At 47.2% G+C, this 26,754-nt stretch overlaps 1 protein-coding gene across 3 annotated transcripts in view; it reads right to left on the bottom strand.

Moving 5' to 3' along the window:
• LOC133126743 (intermembrane lipid transfer protein VPS13B-like) overlaps positions 1–26,754 on the bottom strand; it is a 303,636-nt gene that overhangs the window by 110,332 nt on the left and 166,550 nt on the right. For 2 of the 3 annotated variants that reach the window (XM_061239080.1, XM_061239095.1), the window contains exons 25-30: positions 23,497–23,697; positions 18,541–18,712; positions 16,144–16,258; positions 12,264–12,405; positions 10,958–11,369; positions 10,167–10,278 (exon numbers count right to left, since the gene is read on the bottom strand). In XM_061239080.1, coding sequence (XP_061095064.1) covers positions 10,167–10,278; positions 10,958–11,369; positions 12,264–12,405; positions 16,144–16,258; positions 18,541–18,712; positions 23,497–23,697 — 1,154 coding nt within the window. Of the gene's footprint in view, positions 1–10,166; positions 10,279–10,957; positions 11,370–12,263; positions 12,406–13,420; positions 13,488–16,143; positions 16,259–18,540; positions 18,713–23,496; positions 23,698–26,754 lie in introns of all 3 variants that reach the window. The other variant, XM_061239088.1, reaches the window with a different exon arrangement.

Here is a 26,754-nt window from a genome sequence, read left to right as displayed (position 1 = left end):
TCATCTTTATTCAATCAATTAATCATGCACCATAATTCTTATGTGAAACAAATGTGCTGTCTGTGTATTTGTACAGTCAGTGAGAAAGTCTTAACATCTGCCCTTTTCAGAAATTCAGTGCAGCCTTCTCAGGGTTAATGACGGGATCAATTACTCGCTGGAGGACCCACTGAATAATAGCTACTTGATAAATATGAAAATGTGTCCGTACCACCGGTTTGTTTAAGAGGTTAAATCGAACAGAAATAACTTTCAGAAACACTTCTGCTTCTGTCTTCCCCTGTTAGAATTAACACACCTCCAACAAGCCATCAGCAACAAAGAACTTTGGGCGGGTTTGCTTGTTAAACACTGTAAAAATCCAGGTCTGTGTTCACTCAGTGGCTCAATCAATCCTAATTAACTCAGAGCTCAGATGTAATGAATACCTTCATATGGTACACGGCGTGCCCCCTGGACCAGTGCTGGGGAAACAAGCCTTTTCCACACCACCTTTTAATAGCTTTCAGGTCCTTCTACGCTGAAGCCAATGTGCTGTGCATGGCATTATCACACACAGTCTGCTCTATTTTGCACCCCTTTCAGACTCCGTTCTCCGTACGGGAGGAACGCTGCCCATCCAACCTCAACCGAACACTAATTTCCAATGGAAACGCAGGAAGACTGCAAGAAACTCGGAGGTATGGAAGATGTTAGTTTGGCAACAAAAGACATTTGGCTTGAGTTTGAGAGTTTGAGAATTGGGTCAGGGGCTGGTAAGAAGCACTGCTGCCAGCGACCGCCACTTAAATGGTTTCTGTGCCCATGTACCGCCCCCAGCCCCCCCACCCCAGTTACAACCAGCAAACAGATAATAAGACAACAATGAAAAAGACTTAAGGGTAAGAGAACCCTTTGAGCCTCTTTTTTTTTTTTTTGTGCCAAGGCAGTTCCTCTTTAAAGTCGAATTGCGCACCCTGGGGATGTAATGTGCGTCTTATTAGACAAGCATTAAGCAATTATCCCATTTTGTTTCCCGAGCCACAGAGCGCTTGTGGTTTCACACATGCACATCTAAGGCCCCTGCGCATTCCTCTCTGAGGTTTCTCAAAGCCGGCAGCCCGGTCCCTCCACACCTACCGTGTTACAAAGAGGTTTCTGTGAGCGGGAACGCTCCGCGTCCCACACGCCGCTAAAAGCGGCACTTTCTCGCCGTATTGGAACCACATTCCCCGATCCGCTCGCCGACGAGGCTCACGGCTCCGGTGGAAAAGTGGGGGGGGTTTGGGCCGGGGCGGGGGAGGGGGGGGGGGAGAAAGAGGAAAAACAAGGCCGCCGTTTTTTGCGAGCGGGAGGAAAGCAGCCGGGAAATCTCGCCGTTTATCCGTTGTTTGGTAAACACTCAGGGAGACCGCGTGTGAGCCGAGACACACTAGGTCTGTCGCAAGGCAACGGCCGGTTCAAAAACAGCCGGTTCAAAAACAGCCGGTTCACCGCGGGTGTCTCGCATTTAAACGTGTTTTTTCCTTTTTTCTTGATTTTTATTTATTTTTGTCCTAGTGGAATTCCGAACACTTTACGTCATTACAAACGCAGTATGAAGAACATACATGCAGAATGCCCTCATCCCATGTGTCCTGCCCTTATCCTGAAATCAGATAGTAGTGAAAGTCACACGATCCTACAGGGGCATATTCATTCCCACAATTCAGACCGCTGCCAAACGGCTCACTTTCCCAGGGACGAACAAAGACCAAACGCAACCACAACATCCAAGAATGCCGCAATACGCAGAGCAGTAAGCAATTAGCAGTGCTAAGAGCTGCGCTCAGTTGAGAAAACAAAATCTCCCCTGCCAACAATGGTGCGCGCACAAACACACGTACACTCACACACTCACGCGCGCACACACACACACACGCCCATGGTGTGTAGGGTGTAACACCAGTAGAAGCCCGTATTACTTGCGGTGGACCAGGGAGCTTCCCGGCCCGAGCGGCCGTGTATTCTTAGAAAACCGACTTCCTGCCGCAGGATGGCCCGCCGCTCGCCAGCGCTGCTGGAGACTCGCGTACGGGCCCCTGTTTTCGGGGGCCGGTTCAGAACCTTTACGAGCCAGCGACAGCTGACGGGCGACCCCTGCTTCCCGTGTCACCGCACGGCCTCCCCCGTGATTGACGTGGGGGAGTCAAACAAGCGGAGTTCTGGAAAGTTCTCAAAAAAGGGAAAAAGAAAAAAATGATGACGATGACCTCATTTCTCAATGCTGTGACACTCACACGCTATGTTCATCACAGAAGCCCATGGACATGTGATGAAGGGTCTGCAACAACATTTTCTGACAGTCTGGTTCTTACTGGTGAGGACACAGTAATGGCACAGGCATCTCTCGTGGTCTTTATTTCCCAGTAGTATTAAACTAACATGTAACAGCCCAAATCATAGTTTTCCTTCCCTGCGAAGATAGGACCACAAGGAGAAAAAAAAAAAAATCTGTGGTTTATTCATTTGAAACTCTACTTGTACAAGCCCCCCACTTCTTAAAAGGCTGGCATGGGGGGATTTACATACATAAAATGCCCATAAATGCATGGTAGGGACAGACTGGTTTAAACTTCTAATCCCACTAAACCTTTAAGTGCAGGCCGAGAAATACAAGTGTTGCGGTAGAAATTCTCACAGAGGAGAAACCCTGAGAATAACATCAGAGGAGCCACAGATATTTACGGAATGAACCGCAAGCTGTACACAGAAGTCAGCAAATACCACAATACAGATGCACCACGGTTTCCCCTGTAACAGAAAACATAGCAATCCCATGGTGCAGTTTGCACAGCCCTCCATCCCACACGGGAAGGTATTCGCTGAACATGACGTCCTGATTACAGACGGCACAAGGTACAGATGGGCAACCGGATTTCCCTCTCAAACCCCCTTCTGCTGTTGCCACAACTGGCTTTGCGGGCCTGATTTACAAACAACAATTACATTCTGTTCTTTAAAAAAAAAACGGCAGCAAAAGAAACCCAAATCAAAACAAAATGTTCGTTCTGCGCTTAACGGGGCAGAACTTTGACGCTCTCTCTCATCTTTCAGGAAGCGGGTTCCGGGATGTGGAGACGTTCACCGCGTCGCGTGTGACACGGGAAAAATGACATACTGTAGCAGGGCATTCCTTGAAAAAGGAGAAGACAAATGGAAAGCCAGGAAGACCTGTAACAAAAATCCCACCGCAAAGTCCCTGCAATGCCCTGGAGCCCTGGGCTAAACTTCCCGTCTACAGCACACCACCGCACTGCAGTCTTAAACTGTTTGTACATGAAAACGTTTCCAAATATCATCCTCTAGATCAGCACGGCGCTCTGATTCAGAACATAAATTCTGCAGAACTTAATAAAACGGATGTTTGATTTACTTTGGTAACAGCAGTCACATTTTTAAAACAATTTTATCTTGCATTAATCCCGCGTGTCACAGTGATGTAAAATATCTCTTTCGGTTACAAAATCCAGGTGTTTCATTTGCTGACTGACAAAAAACAATGTTTGCTCTGGCTGACCCTACCTTCCATGGCTATTTTCTCCTCTTTGCCAATTAATACCAGAGAGGGAGGGAGGGAGGGAGAGAGTGAAGGAGAGAAAGAGAGGGGGGGGGGGGGGGGCTGATTTAAGGGCCGGGTAAATTCTACTTCTAATTCTAATTTCACTGAATGGCATTATTTTAATTGGTTGTCCTTTTAAGACACAGAATTCATGCATTTCATAAAATAATTACTCACTGGGTCTCATTGTTGCAGTGACAGTGCACCTCCTACATGTAATATCATCTTCCATAACTTTCAGTCTGAGACAGAACAATGTGAATTTCTGAGACAGAATGACTGGTATTTAATGCCTTATAAGACAAATCCAAACATAGGTTTATGCAAATCAATCAACCTGTTCAGAGTCCCTTCTGGGAATTAACACTGGTGACCTGATCCGCTGGGACACACTATCACAAAGGTAGCCTCAATCGACAGGCTCATAACCTTGACAGTGTGAGCCTGGTCAGGTTGATATTCTTAATATGAATAATTCTGCCCATTTTCTGTTTAGCTAGTAAGCCAATTCTTTGCATGATTCACGGTCTTACATGGGTGGGGCTCCCGTTTTGGCACCGCCATTCAAACAACTGGTGGTATGTCGGTCAATAACATTGTCCTGGCTGAGACTTGCTGGAACTAATAGGGATGTAGTTTTTTTCAGCAGAAAAGCATCAATCTCAGAAATTGCAAAATCCCTTTCCACGTGCTCTAGAGATCTATAAACCAGCAGTAAATCTCAACACATTTCTGCAGGGATCTGAGGCCAGACAGGCATACATTTTAACCAAATAAAATACCACATCAGCAGGGTAGTACAAAGTTTAGGGAACTGGCCTTGTAATCGAAAAGTTGTGGGTTCGAGTCCAAGGCAGGACACTGTCGTTGTCGCCTTGAGGAATGTACTGAAGCTGCATTGCTTCAGTATACAGTATATCCAGTATAACTGAATGCTGTGTAAAAATTCATCCACCATGGATTTGTAAATTATTTTAAAATATTTGTGACTTAATTGTTATTGGACAGCATAAAGGTAGATTTCGTTTTAAAACACAATACATTTAGAAAGACAATACATTTTCAGCAATGTTTAGGAAAAGCTTGCTGTTAACCATGAATGTTTAATTGAATTAGAATGAGTCATTAATTACAGCCATGTAGGAAACAAGAATACGATAATACGTTCCAGACCCTGTGAGCTTTGAGAAGGTAATTAATTCTTGATTCAAAACATAATTATGCTACTGATCCCAATTCTACTACAAACAAACTTTCTATTTACATCAAATGTAATTCTTTTATAGTTGCTCATATCCAAAGCTACTTGGAATAACTATGCACATGTGTGTACTTAGGTGAAATAAGAGCAGCAGCACTACAGTACTATTTCATATTCAACCAAACTGACAGACATATTCCAACTAGCTAATTTAATTATTCCTTAGTATTGCACTTCAATTCTGCTGACTTGCATTGTTCTTCCTACAACCTACAAGATGATGAAAAATCTGGAGTGAATCGGAAACAATATTGGACATATACACTTAGTAAGCACTTTATTAGGTAGACCTGTTTATGAGCTTGTTAATTTAAGTATTTAATCAGCCAATCATTTGGTAGCAACTAAATGCATGAAAGCATGTAGGCATGGTGAAGAGGTACAGATGTTTTTCAGACCAAATGTCAGAATGGGGAATACAGTAGAACTGAACAAAGGCATCTGCCTCACAGTACCTGGGCCAAAGGAAGATTCTTGTACACAAAACTTAACTCTGCAAGAAATTAACGGTTTATTCTCATAATTACACTAATATAAAACCGGTGTACACACTGCGAAATACCACTACTTGCAGACCGAAACCCAATTTTCAGTTTGTCATAAACAAGGGAGGTGATTTTTAAGTCAAGGTGGTTGACCAAGTCAGTGCCCTTACCATAGTTCCATGCATGGGAGCTGAAACTTGAGCTCAACATACGAAACAAACAGTGGTTCTGGTCAGGGTTGCCCGGGGAGGGTCGGTTAACCTCGTCCCAGCCTCAGTGCTCACACACCTCCATGTGTCACCTCGCCCGACATTGAGCACCACCAACTGAGCTTCAAGCTTCCAGTACAGACAACAAACCCAAAACCTCAGCTTTCCTCTTTCAAGTAAACAAGCTAAAAAGGCTGGCAGAGGAGCCAAAATGAGGAGACTCAGCTGACAGGGCTACAGAAAGGCTTTGAGCAAAGCGGGCACCCTTGCAAAAACAACCCCTCCCGAAGTTTACCTACTGCGCATCTAAAGGTCAACAAGCCACTTAACAAAAAAAATCCACCTCCTGCTCAGGACAGCACATCCATGTCCCACTGAATTGAAGAGGTCCCCATATAGCCTACTGCTTTTCGCAGCCCTAACTCCTTCCAGCAGAAGGCAATCCGTTTTGTCAGGCCGCATGGCTCGCAGTATTATAACAAGGTATCGATGTATCCGTTACGCATGACCTCAGGGTGCACAGGCGTGTCCCGGCAAAGACAGGCCGTAAAGGCGGTGTCGTGTAAGGCAAACCCGCCGCGGCTTCCCCCGTACGGTTATCACACACAGTACATGTGACGTCTTTACAATGTGAGCGTGAGACATGTGCTTATGTTTCCATTCTGCTCAGACGTGTCGGATGGCAATATCCCAAAAGCACCTTTTCCCGGCGTTCCAGGCCACTGTGTGCAGACTGCGTGTCTCCCGGTCGGAGGACGCAAAGTCCGGCGCCGTGCTCAAATGCGAGCGCTGTCTGGCTGCCTGTGAGAACAAGAGCTTCAGAGAATGCCCGGCTTAGCTGGGCAACCAGTGAGATTACTCTGCTGCCCTGTGGAAGAGGGCATCTATGGGCAGCTGGTGAAACCAGGTTCTGGAAAATGAGTAACATCCACCGCACCGTTTTCCACCCTTTGGTTACGGTAAATGATCACTCGCCATGGACTTCCCCGAGGACCTGCCAGAATGCTCTATTAATTAGACACTGAGGCGACTGGGGGCATGCGGTAGTCACTAGTAGGGGGAAATTTCCTGAAAAGCTGTAACCCTGCTTGTTTGAGGCACCACACCACCCTTCCCGCACTCCACCCCCCCCCCCCCTACAATATGCTTGTTTGTTTATGTTTTTCTGTCCTACTCTCAAAAGGGCCGTATTTCTGACATACATCTTGCAACATCTACCACAAATAATTCGTAGTTTTCAAGGAAAAGGAAGTAACAATATGAGCGGTTTCTAGGAAACAGTGATAATCCCCACCAGACGGATTATGTGGGAAGTGATGGCTCGATGCACGGAAGGGTAAAATCCACTCTTGTCTTCCCAAGGGGATCCAGAACTGCTATTTCAAGAGGAACGCCACACTTCTACATAATAACGGTTGGGCTCAGTGAGGGAGGTGGTTTGTAGAAGGTTCCAGTGGCACACATGTATCATTCAGCAGAACCTGAGCAAGGTTGTAAGGTAGCACCATACCGTGGAACAGCTCACAGGTTACTGCTCACTTTGTACAGTGTGAACACCAGTCAGGCAACCCTGACAGGAGAAATGTTCTGTGCCCACTTTCTTTTTTTAGCTATAAAAATGGATACCGAAGGTTCCGGCGGTTACTTCAAACTGTTTCTGATAAAAAAATATTGACTTTTACACACGCCTTGCTGAGCCACAGGGTCCCCTTGAAGAGACGCTCGCTTCCCCCGCCATTTCTGCCGAATTAAAGCCAGCGGCCTCGATTAGCCAACTCCTCCGCTTACAAGAAGCTTTCAATTAAGTGTTCCATGAGCACCGCGGCAACTGGAAAAAGAGAGCGGGATCTGTGAGATTTTACAGAGAGCATTAACCACAAGAAAGTCAGGGCTGAGTACACGCTGGACATTCCCGGGAATGTGCGCATGTACTCAGGAAAAAAAAAAAATCCCCCTCTTTTTCAAGTCAGGAAAATGATTTCAGCTGTGTAAATTGACAGCGGCCTTGCAGCGGCGGGAGACAGCGAGGGAAAACCCGGCTCTGTGTCATAATTCCTGCTCCGCAAGCCTCCTGGGACCCGCTCACTCAGGAACCGATATTCCACATTACCAACCGATGAAAAAATCGCTAATTGGTTCCAAATGAACATGGTATTAACTCCGCAGTCTGAAAGTTTCACTTTCAAGCAATACGCATTTCCAAATAATAAGCATGCGGTGTGAGTGTGCGTGCGTGTGTGCTCGCACGTGCGCTCCTGACCGTGATCGGTGCAGATCAATTGATGTTGAGAAAAGTAGTAATGTTTATATTACGTGAGTGGTGACTTACGTAGACTATTCAGGCAGGATGTTTATAAGTGCCTGGCTGCCATTTTAAGTTGCATTTTCAGACCTCCACTTCCAGGGTGGTAACATCACTTGCCAGTAAACATAATGAAGCAATCAGTTAATGTAGTGACACAGACTACTTGTATCTGTCATCCAATTATGACAAAGGATGTAATTACAGGATGGATAAACAGGACCTTGAGTATGGCTACTGGCATTTATGTGAACTTTTTTTGGTTTTTGGCGTGGCTCTTTGGATATTAAACCATGCGTGCCTGTTATTATGATGGACTAGCCAGGGTCTTTGTCTAATGACCTTGATTACCTCATACGACACCAGCTCGGGTCTGTTTGTTAGAAGAAGCGAGACGCTCGCTCCCTGAGAACAAACAGTGCTTCCCGTTTCAAGGAGAGAAGACCAGGCCAAACTACATTACAGCCAGCTGTGCACCTCCTCACATAACCGCCATATCTCTCTCAAACCGTTGTGCAACGTAATTTATCATCGCTCTGCTTTAAAACTGTAACAACGGTCTGTTTTTTAGGGATATGAGGTGCAGCAGGCAGGGTCACAGCGCTTTCCCTCGTACATTATGTTCTGTGTTTGGAGTAGTGCTTAATGTTGTTTATGTGACATGGCAAACAGGCTTCCCCGAAGGGGACAATAAAGAATACAGTGCGGAAGCCAGTAAGTAAGGAAGAACACTTGGGTGGGTTTAGGTTAGCAGGTGGAGAGCTCTGGAACGTATTTCGGTCTGAGGGCATGGTCCTATCCCACGGTCGGGTCTCTCTGCAGTGACTCACCAGGATGTTCTGCAAGGAGCTGCTTACTTGGCACAACGGTCTGAAATGGCATTGGCATTGCGGTGCTTGTTTTTATTTTTAGGAGAAAACACAGTTGACGTTTCCAAACCCGTACATGCGAACCCACACAGCGTCACTCACAGTTTCAAAAAGAGAAGTGAGATCTGACGGCCTCAATTCTATGCTGCCACTATAAGACATAAACAAAGTCTTACTCACGGATGTTGGTTTCATTTACAATGGGGGGAGCACACCACTGCTTAGTGGTCAGGGATGGGCTGGCACACAGTGGCCCTCTTTGGTGGAGACGTTCCTACTCCTCGTCTTAACACAATGTCAATTTCTCCAAGTGAAAAATGTTTAACCGCAAAATTCTGCGAAATGGTTTAACAACTGAAAAGTAGCAGCCCTTTCAAAGCCCAAGGACAGTGCTCATAAGCACACTGGTTTCCCCATTTAGGAAAGTGTTGGCTAAAAGGAACATGAATTTCAGATACTGCAGTGTCCTTTCATAAGGTCCACTCGCAGCGGCCTGCCTGATGGAGAGCCCCCCCCTCAGCTGACAGCAAACTCGGGTGTTTACGCTAACTAGAGGAAACAATGGAGGCAGGAGAGAACCTCTGTTCGTTCACCTTTTGTCTTCAAGGCCCGAATTCAGCTCACATCTCACTCCCAGCTGCACAAAGCATTACGCACCACTTTTATCTGGCTCATTACATGTGTTTGCCAGCTCCCTCCTGCTCATAGCCGACTGGTGCGGTTTCCAGGCAGCCATGACACAACCCAGAGCGCTCAGCCTCTTTTGCAGAAAATGTGTTTATGCCGAATATTCTCCTCAGAAGTTTGCCTTCCTTCGCAGCTTTGATCCACATGGCACTTGGGGGCTTGTATCAACAGTCTTGTGTTTCAGACAACCGCTCCGCGTGTCACTCAGAGTGTCCCGTCACTGCCCGGGTGGGGGGGGTGAGCGGTCTTGACCGCGTTGTGGGGCTGTCACCGCGTCCCTACCCCCTGAAAATCCCACGGCTGGGGGGCCCCTGCTAATGCTAGCCCTCCTGTCCATCTCCCGCTCTCTCAAAACCAAAGGGAAATCACAACGTGTGACCCATTCCGAGAAAGGACAAATATCAAGTGCCACTTTGAAACCAAGATTGTGGCCAGCTGGCTCATTTTTGGGCCCTAAAACCCTGCGTTCAACACCAGACGAATTCAGACAAACAAGACATGAGAGTGGGAGTGACTATTTGTAAACAATAGCACCTTCTGAAATGATTATTTCACTCCTGCATCCACGCATCTCTTGTTATTGTTATTCTTAAGTCAAAACGAGTCAACTGATGTTGTGACTGGCCGGCAAATGTTTTTGGTCCTACAAAACAACATTGCTTGGACCCTCCATGACCCCGCTACATTGGGAAGGGGGTCATGCCCGCTCCTGATGCGCTGGGTGGAGGGAGGCAGACGGGGTGGTGTTGAGAGAATGACTGAGGGCGACTCACTGATAGATATCCTTGCGCAGTACGGTTCGGCTCAGAGGGTTATCGGCTTGAGGGGCCATGCTGACAGAGCCAATCTTCAGGACCAGGGTGTCCTCTTTCTTCAGGTGGGATTCTGTTCCAACAAATGCGAAAGGTTACAGAGACTTCCACACACAACATATGTACAATCCATCAATGCACACAAACAAAACCACCAGATGTAACTATACATATCACTTCCAGATTTATGGTGCTTACCAGATATCAAGATCTGGAGATACAGTCTTCCCGGTACAATACAGCCATTGTGCTTGAACAAATTATCTGTAAAATAATGTCTGTAGCTTCTGGTAGGATTTCCGGTAACATTTTAAATATGACTGCAACTAAAATTAAATCGTATGATTATGAGAAAAATATTTTGTCAGATGCACCCACCTTAAACACAGCTGTACTGAACAGGTACCAAGCACATAATTCTACCATGTAGTAAACTGTAACTAGCAGACAAGCACACACCTATACCAAGCACACACATGGGTGCCACACATATACCAAACAACACCTATACCAAAAAAGGTGACAGTGTGTTCAACACACAAACAAGACAGCAAGCCAGTACATTACCTTTGACAAAAGATAAGCACAGAATGACATCAAGCCAATAATGTCGCAAGAGAGCCGGCACTAAATCACTTGCTATAAGTACAGCAAAAAATGGGCAAAATTTAACTTGTCAAGGATGGCAAATGAGCTAGCCCCAAGAGAGCCTAAAACACTGTCGGTGCCTCAGCGCCCCCTGACCCCCTCACCTGCGGGCGCCTCCGTGTCCTGCGGCCCGGGGCAGAAGATCCGGATGACGCTGGTGTTGATGTAGATGAGCGGCAGGCTCCGGGAGGTGAGAATGTGGCTCCTCATGGGCTGGCCCGAGGACCTGCCCCTGTCGCGGAACCGGCGGGGCAGGGTGACCTGGAACACCCCCGCCACGGTGGCCAGCAGGGGGCAGGACAGCACCACGTCGAAAGGCTGGGCGGTGAGCAGGATCTCCCGCAGGTACTGGGGCGAGCCGTCGGCCTGCCCCTCGGTCAGCCGCTGGGCCCCGCGGGGCCCCCGCTCCTGGCGGGTGGTCAGCTTGTGGCGCACGTTCTTGGTGACCGCCTGGGTGTAGGTGATGGAGAGGAAGCCGTGCTGCTGGTGGGACACCTCCAGCACCTTCGCCGCCGTCTGCTCACGACAACAACAGGGCGAGTCGGGGGTGGGGGGTCAATGGTAGATAACCCAACACTGCAGTTAGCGAAGCTTCAGCCAAAAGCAAACACATGTTGCTGTTTTACTCTCCGCTCTGGAGGCTAAATTACTTCTGTCACTTAGAGGATACCATTTCCAAAAGAGAAATAACCAACTCACTTTTAAGAGAATTTGACTTTAAGAAGCAAGGTATCCTTTAAGCTTAATTATCAACGCATGTAAGATTCATGAGCTGAACAATCAGGGTCCAATTTCTAGAGTCACTGCATACTTTGATTAATACAGCAATTTCAGCAAAAGCTGGGGCAGGGGAAACAACAAAATTTTGTTTAAGACCAGAATGTATTTAAAAAGCAGTTTAAGAAGATCATGGAAATGCACTGAATAATTAATGACAGTAAATTATGTCCGCAAGAGCTTTCATTAGCTTTGTAATTGGATCTCAGTGAGCTACAAATAATTTGATCATAATGACTGGTTGAAATGGTCAACAGAACTTTATTTTCTGCTCAACATGTTGAGTAAACAGAATTTATGTTTAATTTCAGTTACTCTTCCAATATCCTTTGAGCGCAATCTCCAGCGTTTCTGAAAGTGTACCAAGGACTATTTCCACTTAATTTAATACCCACTTTCTGCAAACTGCAATCAAACATCATGGCCAATTTATGAACAAAACATTAAGCCGTGTTCAAAAATAATTCCAGTACCGATGAGGAGGACAGATTAAAAACCCTTTAATTTTGCTTGGCAGGCCTCTGGGGCCGAAAGCGAGTTGGGAGTACACTTGAAACTCTGTAAGAGAATGTGCGTCAGGATCAAAGCCAATGGGAGCTCTGCGTGTCACACGTAAAGGAGCCGGATTCTTACAGGAGGAAAAAAGGCAGAGAAGTGGCTGAAAGGGTCCTGCTTGCTGACGGGTCGAACCAGCACAGTGCGTCTGTTCAGCTTGTCAGTGCAAGAGAGGACCGCCCCTCTGCAGTGGCCTAGACAGTGGGGCCCTTCCTCTGGGCTAGGCAGGGCAGGAGCAGAAATTGGATGGGGGAGAGGAACAAAAAAGAAAGAGATAGAAGAATAAAAAGATAATAAGCTTGAAGCTGAGAGAGATCTTGATTTTTTGCAAAGGAAAAAACTGGAGAAAAACAATTAACAGCTTAAAGCAGCTGTGGCTTTGAGCAATGGCCTTATGCTTGGACCATCCCTCTCGTGGGGAGGGGACAGTTTTGGGTTTGGCTCCTCGTTGTTCAACAGCGGCCCTTCTCGACAATCGAGGGGCTGTGATCAAGCTTGGCTGGATCCGATACTGCAGGGGTCCAAAACCCTGGTCCTGTGTCTGCAAGCTTTTGCTGTTACTCATCAGGTAACTGGTTTCCAGGGTCTGAAATCTTGGGTTTCTTGGGGTTATAAAAGAAAAGCGAAGACACCTGGCCTTCCCAAATCAGGGTTGAGGACCCCTGTGGTACAATTAGGACAGTCATGGACCAAGCACTGAACCCTCCCAGACCGCTGCTTGTTGAGGAGACACTGGTGTGTAGGGGAGCAGAATAAGGCCATTGCAGAAGCCTGAGTGGTCCCTCCCAGGGAGGAGGGCTGCGTCTGAGGTTCTTTCAGGGCGCAGGAGCACTCTCCACCTGATTTCATTCAAATGATTCAGCGATTACAGCCACTGGAGAGACAAGAAATGACTCCAGCAGGAACCCAGCTGCATTTCCTTGTGAATGGCAAAATCGTTTTATACTTGATTGTTTTTTGGGTTTTCAGTCAGGTTTATTTCTCCAATATTCTTATCCCTAAACTGATCGAATTATGCATTTAAATGAATGTAATTTCAGTGGAATGTATTTGGAGATAGGAGGTATAAAACTAGTGGCCAATAGTTTTTCATGGATTTGTTTAAATATGCAGTAGCAGGTTCCTGAAGGATGAATTCCTGGGCTCTCCATAGTAAGTAGAGATGATCGGCCCAGAGTTGAGAGTGGAAAGTGTCTTTGGACAGTGAGTATGTCCCTCTGAGCCAAAGGCCTCACCACTGGCTTCTCCTTGCACTGAAGAATGACTCCCTCAAAATGGCCTGTCTGCCAGCTCTCGTCTGGCCTGGAAGAGACGAGTCCCATCTCACCTACACTCTGCGGTCTACAGACGGCATCACTCAGTACACAATCAGCACAGTTAATGACAGAAACAAAGACTGTGGGTTATTTATACAACCCAGAGCAACAACAAAACAGTACTACTTTGACCCATGTGAGCCAGAGCACTAGATATCTAGACAAAGTCACACTTTTCTTGATCCTTAACTGTGGCAGAATATTAACCTGTGTGTGAGAACAGGGTTTGTCCCCATAATGTTTTTTTTCATAACAGGTACATCATTTGCAGCAGCACATGGACATGCCGTCATTCTGTTCAATCTACGGCTCAAGAAAACCTTTGTTAAATTGTTTCCTCCATACCCTTGCTATTCATTTGCGTCCTCTGTAGTGGACAGAGTCTCTGGTTAATTTAAAGAACCATCATTTCTTTAGATTAACCAGACGCTCATTCTTTGATACTGAAACCTACAGTACCAGGGACATTCAGTTATTATTATTTTTTTCATTGCAACGTGTTTTTCATCCAAGACTGTGTACTGTATTGCATCAAAAACATGAAAATATTTTTTTATGTCAGGTCTCAAAAGGATATTGGGACTGTTATCCATCTAAGTTTCAGCATTATAAAATGAGTGCTTGAGAGGACAATACCCATTAAGTCTCAAACGCAACGAGACCGTGATATGCAAGTGTAAGGAATGGTCTTATTTCAAGACCACCGTTCCTGCAGACAATGCATACAGGCCATTACAGACTCCTAGAAAATGGCCCCCCATCCCACCATTTTCCAGGAGTTCAGTCTGACTGCCTTTTTTCCATAAAAATAATTAATGACAGACTAACTTGATCTACTTTTATAATTAAACATGGGCTACTTTACCTCATGTTACTCACACATGTCCAAATAAATTAAAAGCTCAGTTTAAAGAACGTCCAACTAACCTCAATACTGAAACCACTGACTACCCCAAAAACTTGAAGCCCCTCTAAGCTGTGCCTGTAAAGGCAGAGTTCAACTCTTTCCCATGTGCTTAGAATCGATTAATAACTGTCAGAGGAAAAAGTGAGGGGGAATTTGGGGTGTGGAGGGGTGGGAGGTGGGGGGGGGGGGGGGGGGCAATATGCATACCACATTCACAGAGCAGCTTTTCACACAAAGAGAATGCCTCAACATTTACATAATCCCTTTGGAACTGCGTTCAACGAGAGTGCTCCTCACTAGGCAGTCTCCCACCCCCGTGATCTCTCCTCCACGGAACACGTTCCTCTTCTCTGCCGCAAGAGGACCTCCCATCCCTCTCTCGCTCCCTCGCTCCCTCTCTCCCTCTCTCGCAGCTGGAAGGCATCAGCTCCAATTTGTGTGAGTGGCTCCCTTGGAGCAAATGAGGGTGAACTGTCACCAGCCATCTTCTCACATTTGGTGTCTTGATCATTTAAAGGAATTTAAGAAGTGCCGCTGCCAACGAGAGCCCTCCAAAGAGCTCCAGCTCACTCCGTACTATCAGGCTTTTCAATTTGATTATTTATTTGTCTTTGGTGCTTGCAGCCATATTTCACTCTTCTCTCCTGCTATGAAATAGTCTGTGCAGGAACTGCACACGGTTGATTCTGGAGCTGTCTGATAGCCTGTCAGTGTTGGTGCGAGCCGTGGCCTGATAAAAGCCCTCTGTCTGACCCTACAGACTCATTCAGCCAGTGTCCATGGAACACGTTTGGAGAGAAATCGCCAACATGTAAACTTGTTTGGTTTCCTGGATGTTCCGAGAACATAGTTCTCAAAAAACATTTGGAGGAATTAATTAGGTATGTTAATCAGTTTAGTTTTTTCCAGGTAAAAAAGAACTTGAAGTTTGTTAAATAAATCTTGAAACTTAAAAAAAAAAAATGATATGGAATTGCAAAACACACTCCACGATGATGTTTTTGTCCATGACTGCATAGCCTTCCATTGATGCAAAGTGTGAGTTTGTCACCGACATGCCAACTTGCAAGTAAGTTTTGACAGAACAAAGCATACATTATCTCACAAGGAAATGGGAAACATTTCTCAAACTCTGAATGCTCTCTGGACAGAAGCTTTGGGTTTTAGGCTCATCGTTTGTGCCGAGCTGGACCTGTCCCTCCCCACATTTCACAGCAGCTCAGAAATGGTGGCTGGCCTCAAACCTCGCCAACTGTTTTCCCAGCAGCAGCTGAGGTCAGGAACTCACTGACGGAGATTGTTCTGTCAGAGAACTGGACCCTTGGTCAGTGTGTTCATCTCAGACTGCCTGCTGACCTCCCAAAAGTGTGACTCAGCTCAGTAAACCAGAGGTGTAACTTATCTGCTGCTGCAGTAGCTGGCTGTGGGAGGCAGATATTAAGTGATAATCTGGAAAAACACCACAGAGACGACAGGCTATGGCCACCAGAGGGCAAGGGGGGGGTTCAAGAAGTTGGTCAGACTGGGTCAGTATATTTGAAGTCTGGCTGATATCAAATCTCTCATTTGGCCTGATGCCTAAGTACTGCTGAAGGGGCACTAAGGGGTCCAGTATTGGGTTCAGTCGTGATGTCCCTAACCGCTCAGGCAGACGAGAAGCAGGAAATTTCAAGATGCGGATGCGAAGGGGCTAACCGGTGAGAATGTTCAGGAGCAGAGAGCGAGAGTGCCCTACCTGCTCTTGTAGTGGTCGATGTTGAAGCTGCCCACTTTGCACTTGATTTTAGTGTACACGTCCTGCACGTCCACAGAGGCGCTGAGGTCCTCCATCTCACTGATCACACAGATCTCTGTCAAAGGAAGGCGAGAGAGAGGCATCAAAATGGTGACGTAGGACTGCAGAGAAAAGGTTACTGAAAGCAAAGCAGGATACAGCAGAGCTCTGTATCATCCGCAAATGGCCATGAGGCGCCAAATACAGAGACGTATGTGATCTACGCTCACTTTATTAGGTATTTATTAGACCTATTGTTTAGACTTATTAAGTCTTCGACTGCTGCAGCCTATTTAGAGGTTTATTTAGACTTATTTAGAGGTTTGGCGCATTGTGCGTTCAGAGCCATATCTGCATGATTTTATACACTGCACTGCTGCCACACGATTGCCTGATTAGATAATTGCATGAATAAATCGGTGTACAAGTGTTCCTAATTAAGTGCTCAGTGAGTGTATGTACGAGGCAGCCTAGTGGCTAAGGTAACATGACTGGCTCCAGAAGGTTGGTGGTTCAGCCCCAGTCTCGTCTAATCAACTATAAGTCGCTTTGGTTAAAAGCGACTTAAAAAATGATAATTATTATGACACAGGCATGGGCGAGAACCACACCGTGGTCAGCTCAGCAGCACACACTCTCATCACTGGGTCGGCGCGCTTGGCTACCCCTCGATGAGGTCAGCTCGAATAAACGTCTGGTTCCTGCGTGAAGGGTATTTCTCCAGCAAACAGTGGCGTGTTGTCAAACACTGCAGCTAAAAAAAACAGATCCTGTTGCCAAGAGCTGGGGGTGGTCGGCAGCAGTTTGGTCAGAAGGCTAACTTCCTGTTTTCCCAGTTTGGAGGCTGATATACCCATAAGGCCATGAGGAGTGGACTGCCTCAGTGTTCCAGAGAGACAACCGGGGTGGCCACGCCGAACACGGCTGTGTGGAAACTACAATCGCTACCCTTGTAAAATTCATCACTGCAACATTGTACAGCTGAGGTTTTAGGCATCTGTTCACTGCAATGTTTAATACTGCCCAGTTCACATTTCAACCTGTCATGGATGACTACAATTCTATGGACTATAAAATATATTTCTCGTCTTGTAGCTGTGGATGGGTGGGTGTTAGGGTGTTTTTTTCACCATTTGTATCTAAAGGTTGTGTACTGAGAGGTGGTATTGTACCCAAATGCACCCTCATTGACACAGCTGGAATGTATTGGTGCCTTGTTCAAAATCACTCGTAAACAAAACAGAGTTCCTCTATTTGGATTAGGCACATTCGATTCATCCAAATCTGTGACATGCGAACGTTTCACCGCATCTCCACTCTTCTGACTGGTTAAATGCTTACACAAGCCCTGTCCTAAGATGTCTTCAGGAACACAACTCTTCTTCCAAAAACTTGGAATACAATCGGCTCCACAGACTGTCAGGGCATTACATCATTTAGGATTCGCCGCAACATCATCTGTGCCATATTGCTGTCTGCGGGAATCCGTTTATAATATTACAGATTCAATATATGCCCGGCCCTTTTACCTCCAGGCAATCGTGAGATATTGTACATCTTGCTAATTTATGCCTCAAACATGGCATCAGTGGGTTCACCTTGCAACTCAGATGGCAAATATTAGGATAAACCCTTGTATTTATTTAACATTTAGAGTAAATGTGAGGCGTATTAAGGATGCTCCTAAATCAAAACATGAACTCCGCGAGTTCCTAACCGAGCTCCTAACCGAGCTCCATTTTGAAGCGCTCAGGCTAGACGCTAGGCGATCTGGTCGGCAGATGCTAAATGTTCCAGAAGGCAATTAAAGGTAAAGCTTGCTTCTCGCCGCGGCAGTATATCAGCCGAAGAAGAGGCGGCTTGCGATGACAACATTTGTTTGTTCTCCCTCCTTTTCTTTCTTGGAAAGGCACATGTGGGATGTCTGAAGTGAAGGAGCGGAGAGAGGGAGAGAAGGAGAGGGGGATGACTGGATCCTTCCACATTGGACGCCAGACCCAGGGGTGGTCCTGCAAATCAGCAGCGGTCATGATTTATCCCAAATGACATGCACCGGACACCCTTAAACTCCCCAATCTGCCTGGGGGGGGGGGGGGGGGTCTAAAATACCTGTGGAAGGTGTCAAGGAAGAGGGAGGACCTGGATCAAAAACGTCATTGCTCATGATTAAAATACTTTTCTATGCTCTACTGAGCTTGATTGGAACCTATTAAATACTCTCAGAAAGTGCAAACCCCACCTTCTGATCCTCTTGGTTGACTCAATTGCACCAGGCAAGATCAATCAAGCACAGAAGAGTATTTGAACACAAAATATTTTTGTATTTGATCCAGGGTGGGGGTAGGAGGGGTACTGTACCTGGTCGCTTGGCAGCCGGGTCGGGGGCGAACAGCTTGACGGTGACCTTTGGTAGCATCCACTGCATCCAGAGGCTCACCTTCCCACTGGACCCCCCGATACTGCTGGTCTTCTGCTCCAGGGTGACCGTGTCCGAGAACGGGGAGTCGTCGCCAGTCGGCACAGAATCCCCCTGGGAGAGAACGAGAAGATGGAAAGGGATGAGGGGGGCCTGTCAGTCAAGACTGAAAATTAAACCGATTCCATTCCATCCTACGCACCAACCAAACCTCCGACACATCTACGAGTGAGCAGGGGAGTGTTTCTCTACAGCAGGGGGTTCCCAAACGTTTCCAGCTCCGGGTTCACTAAAATGACCACCCACTGGCTGACAACCTCCACCTCAGTAGAACGATTCATGTTCCTGCCTGACACCTTTACCGAACACACCCTGCAGCCTGCAATGCAGTACACGAGTACTTTGTGCCGAGTACATGGAGAGGAAGCAGGACAAAATCCAACAGCACAAAGTACAACGGCAACAGTTTGTCATTCATGGAAAATGAACAACATATTAATGAAGCATAAAACGTTTGTTGAGAATTTCCTTCATGGGCGCCTAGAAGCTCTGAGATACCCATCTGGGAAGCCCTGCTCTACAGGCTGAAACAGAAGGAGACTATTCTGAGCATGTATCGCACGCTAATACAAACTGATATGATGTAAGTATTGACCAGGAGCTGTGAAACCGCGAGTGGGGGAAAAAGACAATAAACTGAAAGAACTTTACGACCAAGAATAGCACATGCAAAAATAGCAAGCTGGAGAAGAAGTCATTCCTATAGCCATAACAAGTGGCTGAAGTGCTCATTTTTGCTGATTACATGAAAACTGGAGGGGGGGGAAAAACATGGCCCCTCCAATAAGCCAAGGAGCAGGGTACCGCTTGTGATGGCCGCTTATGGTTTTAACCCCCGAGTTCAGCATCTTTCCCCCCAGAGAGCAGCCTGGTTTCAATTAGTGGCATGGACAGAAGGCCTGACAGCTCTAAGTGCATCAATGTGAAGCCAGCAGACTCCCACTGCTTCTTTCCCAGCAAAACGGGAGAGAGAGGAAAAAAACGAGGACGAGACGCTGCCTCGCGAACTCATGGTCCCTTATTGGGTTTGGCAGGGGTTCCTGATGACAGCATTCGTGACATGTTTTTTTTTTTTCTCCAGAGGATCCGTTTTTTTCCCAAACGTCCATGTCAGTGGCGGCTGGCGGCGGGAGAGAACGCTGCAAACAAACAACGTCGTCGTTTTTTTCAGCTCTTAGCGCCTTTTTCTGTTTTTGTTTTGTCAAGGCTGCTGGGCTACCGCCTCTGCACAGCCCTTATAGTTACATGTTGGGTTACTATAAGAGGGAATCCTGCGGTCTGTGTGTTATTGGGCGGTAACAAGGTTATCGACCGTCTCAATTAAAAAAAAAAAGTCCCCTGCGGCTTTGAGATCAGAGTTTTACATTGAAACCATTACAAATTATGGTTGTGGCCATCAAAAAAGCAAGTCGTAAACTCAAAATTCTAATTTTTGACATCAAATTGGACTGAATGTGTCTGAGCAATGACTGCTTGAGATTCATAAAGAGGAGGCTCTGTCATACAGTGTATATAATGCAGTATATACACTCAGTGACCACTTTATTAGGTAGACCTTTAAAACCATTAATGCAAATATCTAATCAGCCAATCATGTGGCATCAACTCAATGCATAAAAGCATGCATAAATGGTCAAGAGGTTCAGTTGTTGTTCAGACCAAACATCAGAGAGGGGAAAACATGTAAACTAAGTGACTAAGTGACAGTGGAATGATTGTTGTGGCCATATGGGGTGGTTCTGTGGGCAAAAATGCCTTGATGATGAGAGAGGTCAGAGGAGAATGGCCAGACTGCTTCAAGCTGACAGGAAGGCGATAGTAACTCAAATAGTAATGCAGAAGAGCATCTCTGAACACATAACACGTCGGACCTTGAAGTAGAGGGGCTACTATAGCAGAAGGCCGCTCCTGTCAGCTAAGAACAGGAAATTAAGGCTACAGAGGGGACAGTTGAAGAAAAACACCGCCTGGTCTGAGGAATTTCTATTTCAGCTGTGACGTGCAGATGGCAGGGTCACAAGTTAGCATAAGCAATATGAATCCATAGATGTGAAGCCGACAAATCTGCTGCAACTGCATGATGCCATCATGTCAAGATGGACAGAAATCTCTAAACAATGTTCCCAGCACCTTGTTAAATCCATTCCACTAAAGATTCTGCCTGTTCTGGGGGCAGTCCTACACAGTACCTAATAAAGTGGTCAATGAGTGTATATGCAATATTTAGTAAGCAAACAACCTTTAATGAATCACAGCATAAAACACTAGAGGCCATCTGTGACCATAAATTCAAAGCCTTTTTAAAAACCAGAGATAGACAATGGGGATTTAACATAACGTTTCAACACCTTCCTCAATCTAAATTGTATAATTGTATTGTAAATGGTATTACAAACAACACCCTGACTGGGAGCCGAAGTGAGAGGTGCCCGGGAGTGTTGCTCACAGTCTCTTGAAATGAAAACAGAATGACGGATTTAGTGTTGAGTAACGCATCCCTGGAGGGGTGGAACACGGGCAGAGGTGTGTGTGTGTGTGTGTGTGTGTGTGTGTGTGTGTGAGTGTGTGTGTGTGTGAGTGTGTGTGTGTGTCTGTGTGTGTGTGTGTGTGTGTGTGTGTGAGTGTGTGTGTGTGTGTGTGTGTGTGTGAGAGTGTGTGTGTGTGTTTGTGCGTGTGTGTGTGTGAGAGAGACACGTGCTGAAGCAGGAAACCATGCAGGGATCTCTCCGAGTCTGACAGAAAGACTTCATTACCCACAATACAGCACTCATTATAATTAGAGTGTTCGGTTTCAGACGGTCCTGGGAAACGAGAGTTACAAACAGTGTGGGAAGCCCAAAATAATCCATGCCCTGATCCTGGGGCTCCTGATGCTGGCAGGGGGCAGGGGGCAGGGGGCAGGAGGCAAGAGGCAGGGGGCAGGGGGCAGGGGAGGGCGGTTGTGGTTGTGGAAGGGCTCAGCGGTCGTGCGCTATCCGGCGCTAACCGTGCCCTTAAGCATGTAGCAGCCACTGAAACTGCAGTCTGGTTCTGCAACCCGTCTGTGCGTCACTCTGGATACGTCTACACTGCCTTAGGAAATGAGTGAATGTGAATGTAATGCACCAGATGCGTGAGCGTGGCGAAAGGTACGGCCAATCCAATTAGAGCCGTTTGTTTTGTTGCGCCGTAGCCCGCACCCCAGCGCCGCCCGGCCCACGGACTAGGCCCCCGGGTCCAGATGTGCGGCGGGAGCCTCGGGGGGCCCCCCCGGAGCGAGGCCCGAAAACGAAAAAGGCAGCTATTTTCCCACACCTCCGCACGCCAAGTCCTAAAGTACACAAGCCAAGCCCTCCGCCGACGTTCTGCAAGGCTGCGGAGGAGACCCGTTTATTTTCTCTGCGGAGTTTGTCTTCGCTCATCAGAGAGACCCAAACAGAGGGAGCGGCGGGGTGGGGGTGGGGGTGGGGGTGGGGGTGGGGGTGGGGGGGGGGCTGGAGAGTGTCAGGGAGCAGGGGCGGGCGAGGTGGGGGGGGGACGGAGGGTGTTCGGGGGGAGGGCTGCGACCACCCCTCCCCGGCTTATAAAAACAGCTCCCGCATTCTTGTCCAATCACCGTGGCTTCCCGGGGGACTAAACACTTCTACCAGTGTTTGCACTTGGGTAAACAGAGGCAAGTGGGCTGTCATAGCCTGCGAGGTACCTTCGGCCCTCCGGGGTGGTACGAATTATACAGCGGTGGCCATCCCACACCCCCCTCACTGCCCGGAGGTTTCGTCAGACAGACGTCACCGGAAACTGATGAACTGGGTGTACTGTTCCAGATTACTGCCGTCTAAAATTCACTGCCCAAACCGAAACATCACTTCCTCGCCAGCATTTTTTTACTTCTTTTGTGCATCATCCTTATCTGCATCAACTGTACTTTTCAATACAATTTCTTATCCTACATTTCTCTTTTCGCCACTGATCAGATAAAGTTTACTGCGAAAACAAGAACGAAAAAACTTGGTAGCAAGTTGTGCATGTATTCACGTAATTTTCTGTGTGTGCATGTTTGCACGTGTGTGTGTGAGTGTGTGTGTCTGCGTGGGTGTGTGTATGGTAGTATACCTGTCTGAGCCTCTAAAACGGGTCACTTTAACATGGACACTTCTGTGTTCTGCAGTGTGCAGCTGTTTGAAGTGCAGTGTAGAGCAGTGTGTAACACAGTGCAGAACAGTGTGTAACACAGAGCAGAACAGTGTGTAACGCAGAGCAGAACAGTGTGTAACGCAGAGCAGAACAGTGTGTAACGCAGAGCAGAACAGTGTGTAACGCAGAGCAGAACAGTGTGTAACGCAGAGCAGAACAGTGTGTAACGCAGAGCAGAACAGTGTGTAACACAGAGCAGAACAGTGTGTAACACAGAGCAGAACAGTGTGTAATGCAGTGTAGAGCAGTGTGTAACACAGAGCAGAACAGTGTGTAATGCAGTGTAGAGCAGTGTGTAACACAGAGCAGAGCAGTGTGTAACACAGAGCAGAACAGTGTGTAACACAGAGCAGAACAGTGTGTAACGCAGAGCAGAACAGTGTGTAACGCAGAGCAGAACAGTGTAACGCAGAGCAGAGCAGTGTGTAACACAGAGCAGAACAGTGTGTAACACAGAGCAGAACAGTGTGTAATACAGAGCAGAACAGTGTGTAACACAGAGCAGAACAGTGTGTAACACAGAGCAGAACAGTGTGTAACACAGTGCAGAACAGTGTGTAACACAGAGCAGAACAGTGTGTAATGCAGTGTAGAGCAGTGTGTAGCGCAGAGCAGCAGAGGAGCAGAGCAGACCAGGGCAGAGTGTGGCATGAAGCGGGTCTGACCTCGGTGGGGGAGCCGAAGTCGGCGGAGGGGCTGCAGGTGCTGGTGTCGGGCGGGGCGGTGCCGGCGCTGCTGCGGACGGGGGAGGAGGGGGCCCCCGGGGGGGGCTCAGGGCAGCAGGGCGTCGGGCGCAGGATGCCCCTCTTCTGCAGCCGCGCCCAGGTGGAGCTCCAGCTGTGCCCCAGCTCATACAGCAGCTGCACCTGCAGGGGGCGCAAGAGGAACAGCGTCTACACCGCGGGGTGGGGAACTCCCGACCTACAATCAGCATAAGAATAACCGCGACCATGGGGCAGTATATTATACCACCTGATGGAGTATGAAATAACCAAACACCAGCAGACTTGTGAAATGAATCCATGGTGAAAAAATTCAGCCTCAGAAGTTGTGTTGTCGTTCCCTTCAGAAATATCTATGGTTTATTAGCATTGTATAGACTTCCGGATCAAAAAATCTGACGGTCAATGGGACAAATTATTATTATTTTTTTTTTTTAATCCTTTTTTTTTGTATATGAAATCGAATTTGTATTGTCTAAAAAAAATTCGTTACAGCTAAGTGGTTAGCAACTACTCGTTTGAGTAATAAATTATATGTTTATCAGCTTTGTTTAGTATATATATCGCTGTACGTAGGTATTGCTCTGGGTTAGATCAGACCTCCAAGGCCTATTAAGTAACCGATAAGTTAGCCAATCAGCAGCACGGCTGTGCAGCTGAATGGCTGTCTTATCAACACCCAATAGATACAGTGATGTTTTTTCTTAACCCCGGAATCATTTCACCTCTGTGCTGTTCACAGATGTTCTCGTAGAATCTACCATTTCATAAAGGGACACGTGAGCAAGTCCATAGCTGTGATTCATGAGCTTATTAAGAACTGTAGGTGACATGTCAGCTCGTATAAAATCGGAATCATTGAATAATTGAGACCAGAACTCGGCATGCGATCCAGAAACGACCTCAGTCTATAATCACACACCAGTTCATCTGCATATCACAAAACTTCAATAATTCTGGACCGAGAACACAGAAAAATCGGACTGGGATATATCAGTAGAAAAAAAACGCATTATTAGAAAATTGCATTCTCGCATTCTCACGCATTACCACAATTAAGTTATGGACATACCAGAATTAAGTTTTGACTTTGGGATCAATTACCCCTGATTTGACTTGGCAGGTTTGCAGACATACGATACCACTCCTTATGAAGACAGTATTGGGAGGACATAGTGGATCAGTGAAAATTAACCATGATCAATGCTCATTGTTAGCGCCCTGCCTTTCAAGTTCCCCGGCAGGGGTGGGGGTGATGGGGTTGGCAAGAGTGTTTCCCTTTCAAAAACAAGCTTACAGAACTCTGTGGCACTTAATCCGATTCCGTTACCAGACTTTAATTCCCTTCGGATGCTCAAATTAATGCATGGTTTGGGTTAAGCACTGTCATCGGTCAACAATTTATTCAGTGAGAATTACGGGGGGGAAGAAAAGTCATAATCATAAATAAATAAAAACAGAATTCACACAAGCCGAAACTTCAAAAACACAGAATAAAGCAGAAACAGAAAAAAAATAGAATAATAAATCGGGGGCTTTGTTGTATTTATTTATGCAGCCCGTTTAAGAGGAGGGTTGGGGAGGACGGGGGGGTGCGGGAGTCTTTCACAGTGAGCTCATTTCTGGATGCGAAGGCGCCCTGGCTTTGGGTCTCCCCAGACGATTCACTCCAGCACCACAGAGGGGTCCCGCAAAACGCCGCCGGATCCAGTTCGGCCCACGTACGCACAAGCGCTTCCACAAATAAGCACAAATCAGCGGGACAACGCGTTACTGTGCGCCGTTTCAAACGCGTCCGGGAAGAAACGCAAACACGTCTTCACCAAGGCCAACAGCTGCCCGCCATGCCGGACCTGTCCTGATGGAGGGCGGAGGGGGTGGGGGGCGTGAATGGGGGGGAAGCCTGTGTTTCTGAGAGTCGCAGACGCCGAAGCGATACGGTCTGCAAGGCCTCGTGAGCACGTGGGAGCAGCACCAGATGTGGAAGGGGCGTGGAGCTAAGCAGCAGCACAGCCACTGACAGCCTGATGGCCTGAGGGTTCTGGGTTCAGATTGGTTGGGACACCTACACTGTGCACCTGAGCTGGGTATGGAGCTTAAAATGCCTCAGTAATTCTACAATCAGACAGACAGTTGATGACAAATAAAAATGGAGGCCCTCCATAAGACCTCACTCTTAATAAACACTGTAATACAGACTCCACACCACAAACAACTGCCTGAAAAGCTGTGATTCTCTTCAGCAGAAGCACCCTGAACATTAAGGCTCGCCCTCCATCAATCACCTTCCGTGGCAGGAAGTCACAGGTCACGTTGTCACAATTCTCCACTCAGGATTAGTTACCGCCAGTGGGCTGGATGCCGGGACCACCTGTCGCCATTTTGAGGGAAACGTCACGTTCAGCCTGAGGAGCCAACATTTTTTTGAGTGTTCAATAACACCAAGTAAGACTGAAAACGCACTGGTCCGGACTGTAAGCTGAGCCGCTTCCCCTTATATTATAAACGCTTGAGACGGCTTAAACGTTAATAGTAAAAACTCTAAGTGATGCTCCGTGCCTTTGGCGAGCTTGAAGAAGCCCAGGGGAATGTCCGCTCATTAGCAGCGGGGGACGCTGTTTTTAAGGCGTGACGACACCATCCTGCGCTACGCATGTTCTCCTCTTCATCCGCACCGCATGACAAGTGCACAGTGCACACGAGACCGTTCTGCAGCTTAAAAACTTTGAAAAAGGAAGGAGAGCTGAAGCAGCCGCCTCCAGTGTTGAGGTCTGCTGCTCAGACTGGGGTCTGATGCGGTAATGTGAGAAGGCAATAACTCAGGGAGCATTCATCACCGTGTGCGGGGCGGGCTGGCAAACTGCTGCCCAGAGATCAGGACATGCCACAACCCCCCAGAGATCAAAACAAGGTTTTAGGCCTTTAAAATTAAAACTGGAGAAAGTTTGGCCCATTAGAAGGTGCGTCACATGCTTCAAGGCGTGTTCACCTTGGGTGTTCCAACTGCTTGCGACGCAAATGGTTGCCAGGAACTAAGGAGAGAGATGGAGGTCCCGCTTCTAAGTGTGCGTGTGTGCCTGCGTGCGTGCACATGTGTGTGTGCGCGTGTGTCTCCATTCGTCCTTCTCAACCTGTCTCCTATCAACAACAACCTGCTGCCGTCTTTTCTCCGAGGCCCCATCTCCTCCGTCTCTTTCCCTC

The sequence above is a fragment of the Conger conger genome, chromosome 1, assembly GCF_963514075.1.
Source record: "Conger conger chromosome 1, fConCon1.1, whole genome shotgun sequence".
Lineage (NCBI taxonomy): Eukaryota > Metazoa > Chordata > Actinopteri > Anguilliformes > Congridae > Conger > Conger conger.
Note: the sequence above shows the minus strand (reverse complement) of the source record. Positions and strands in the feature narration are given on the sequence as shown.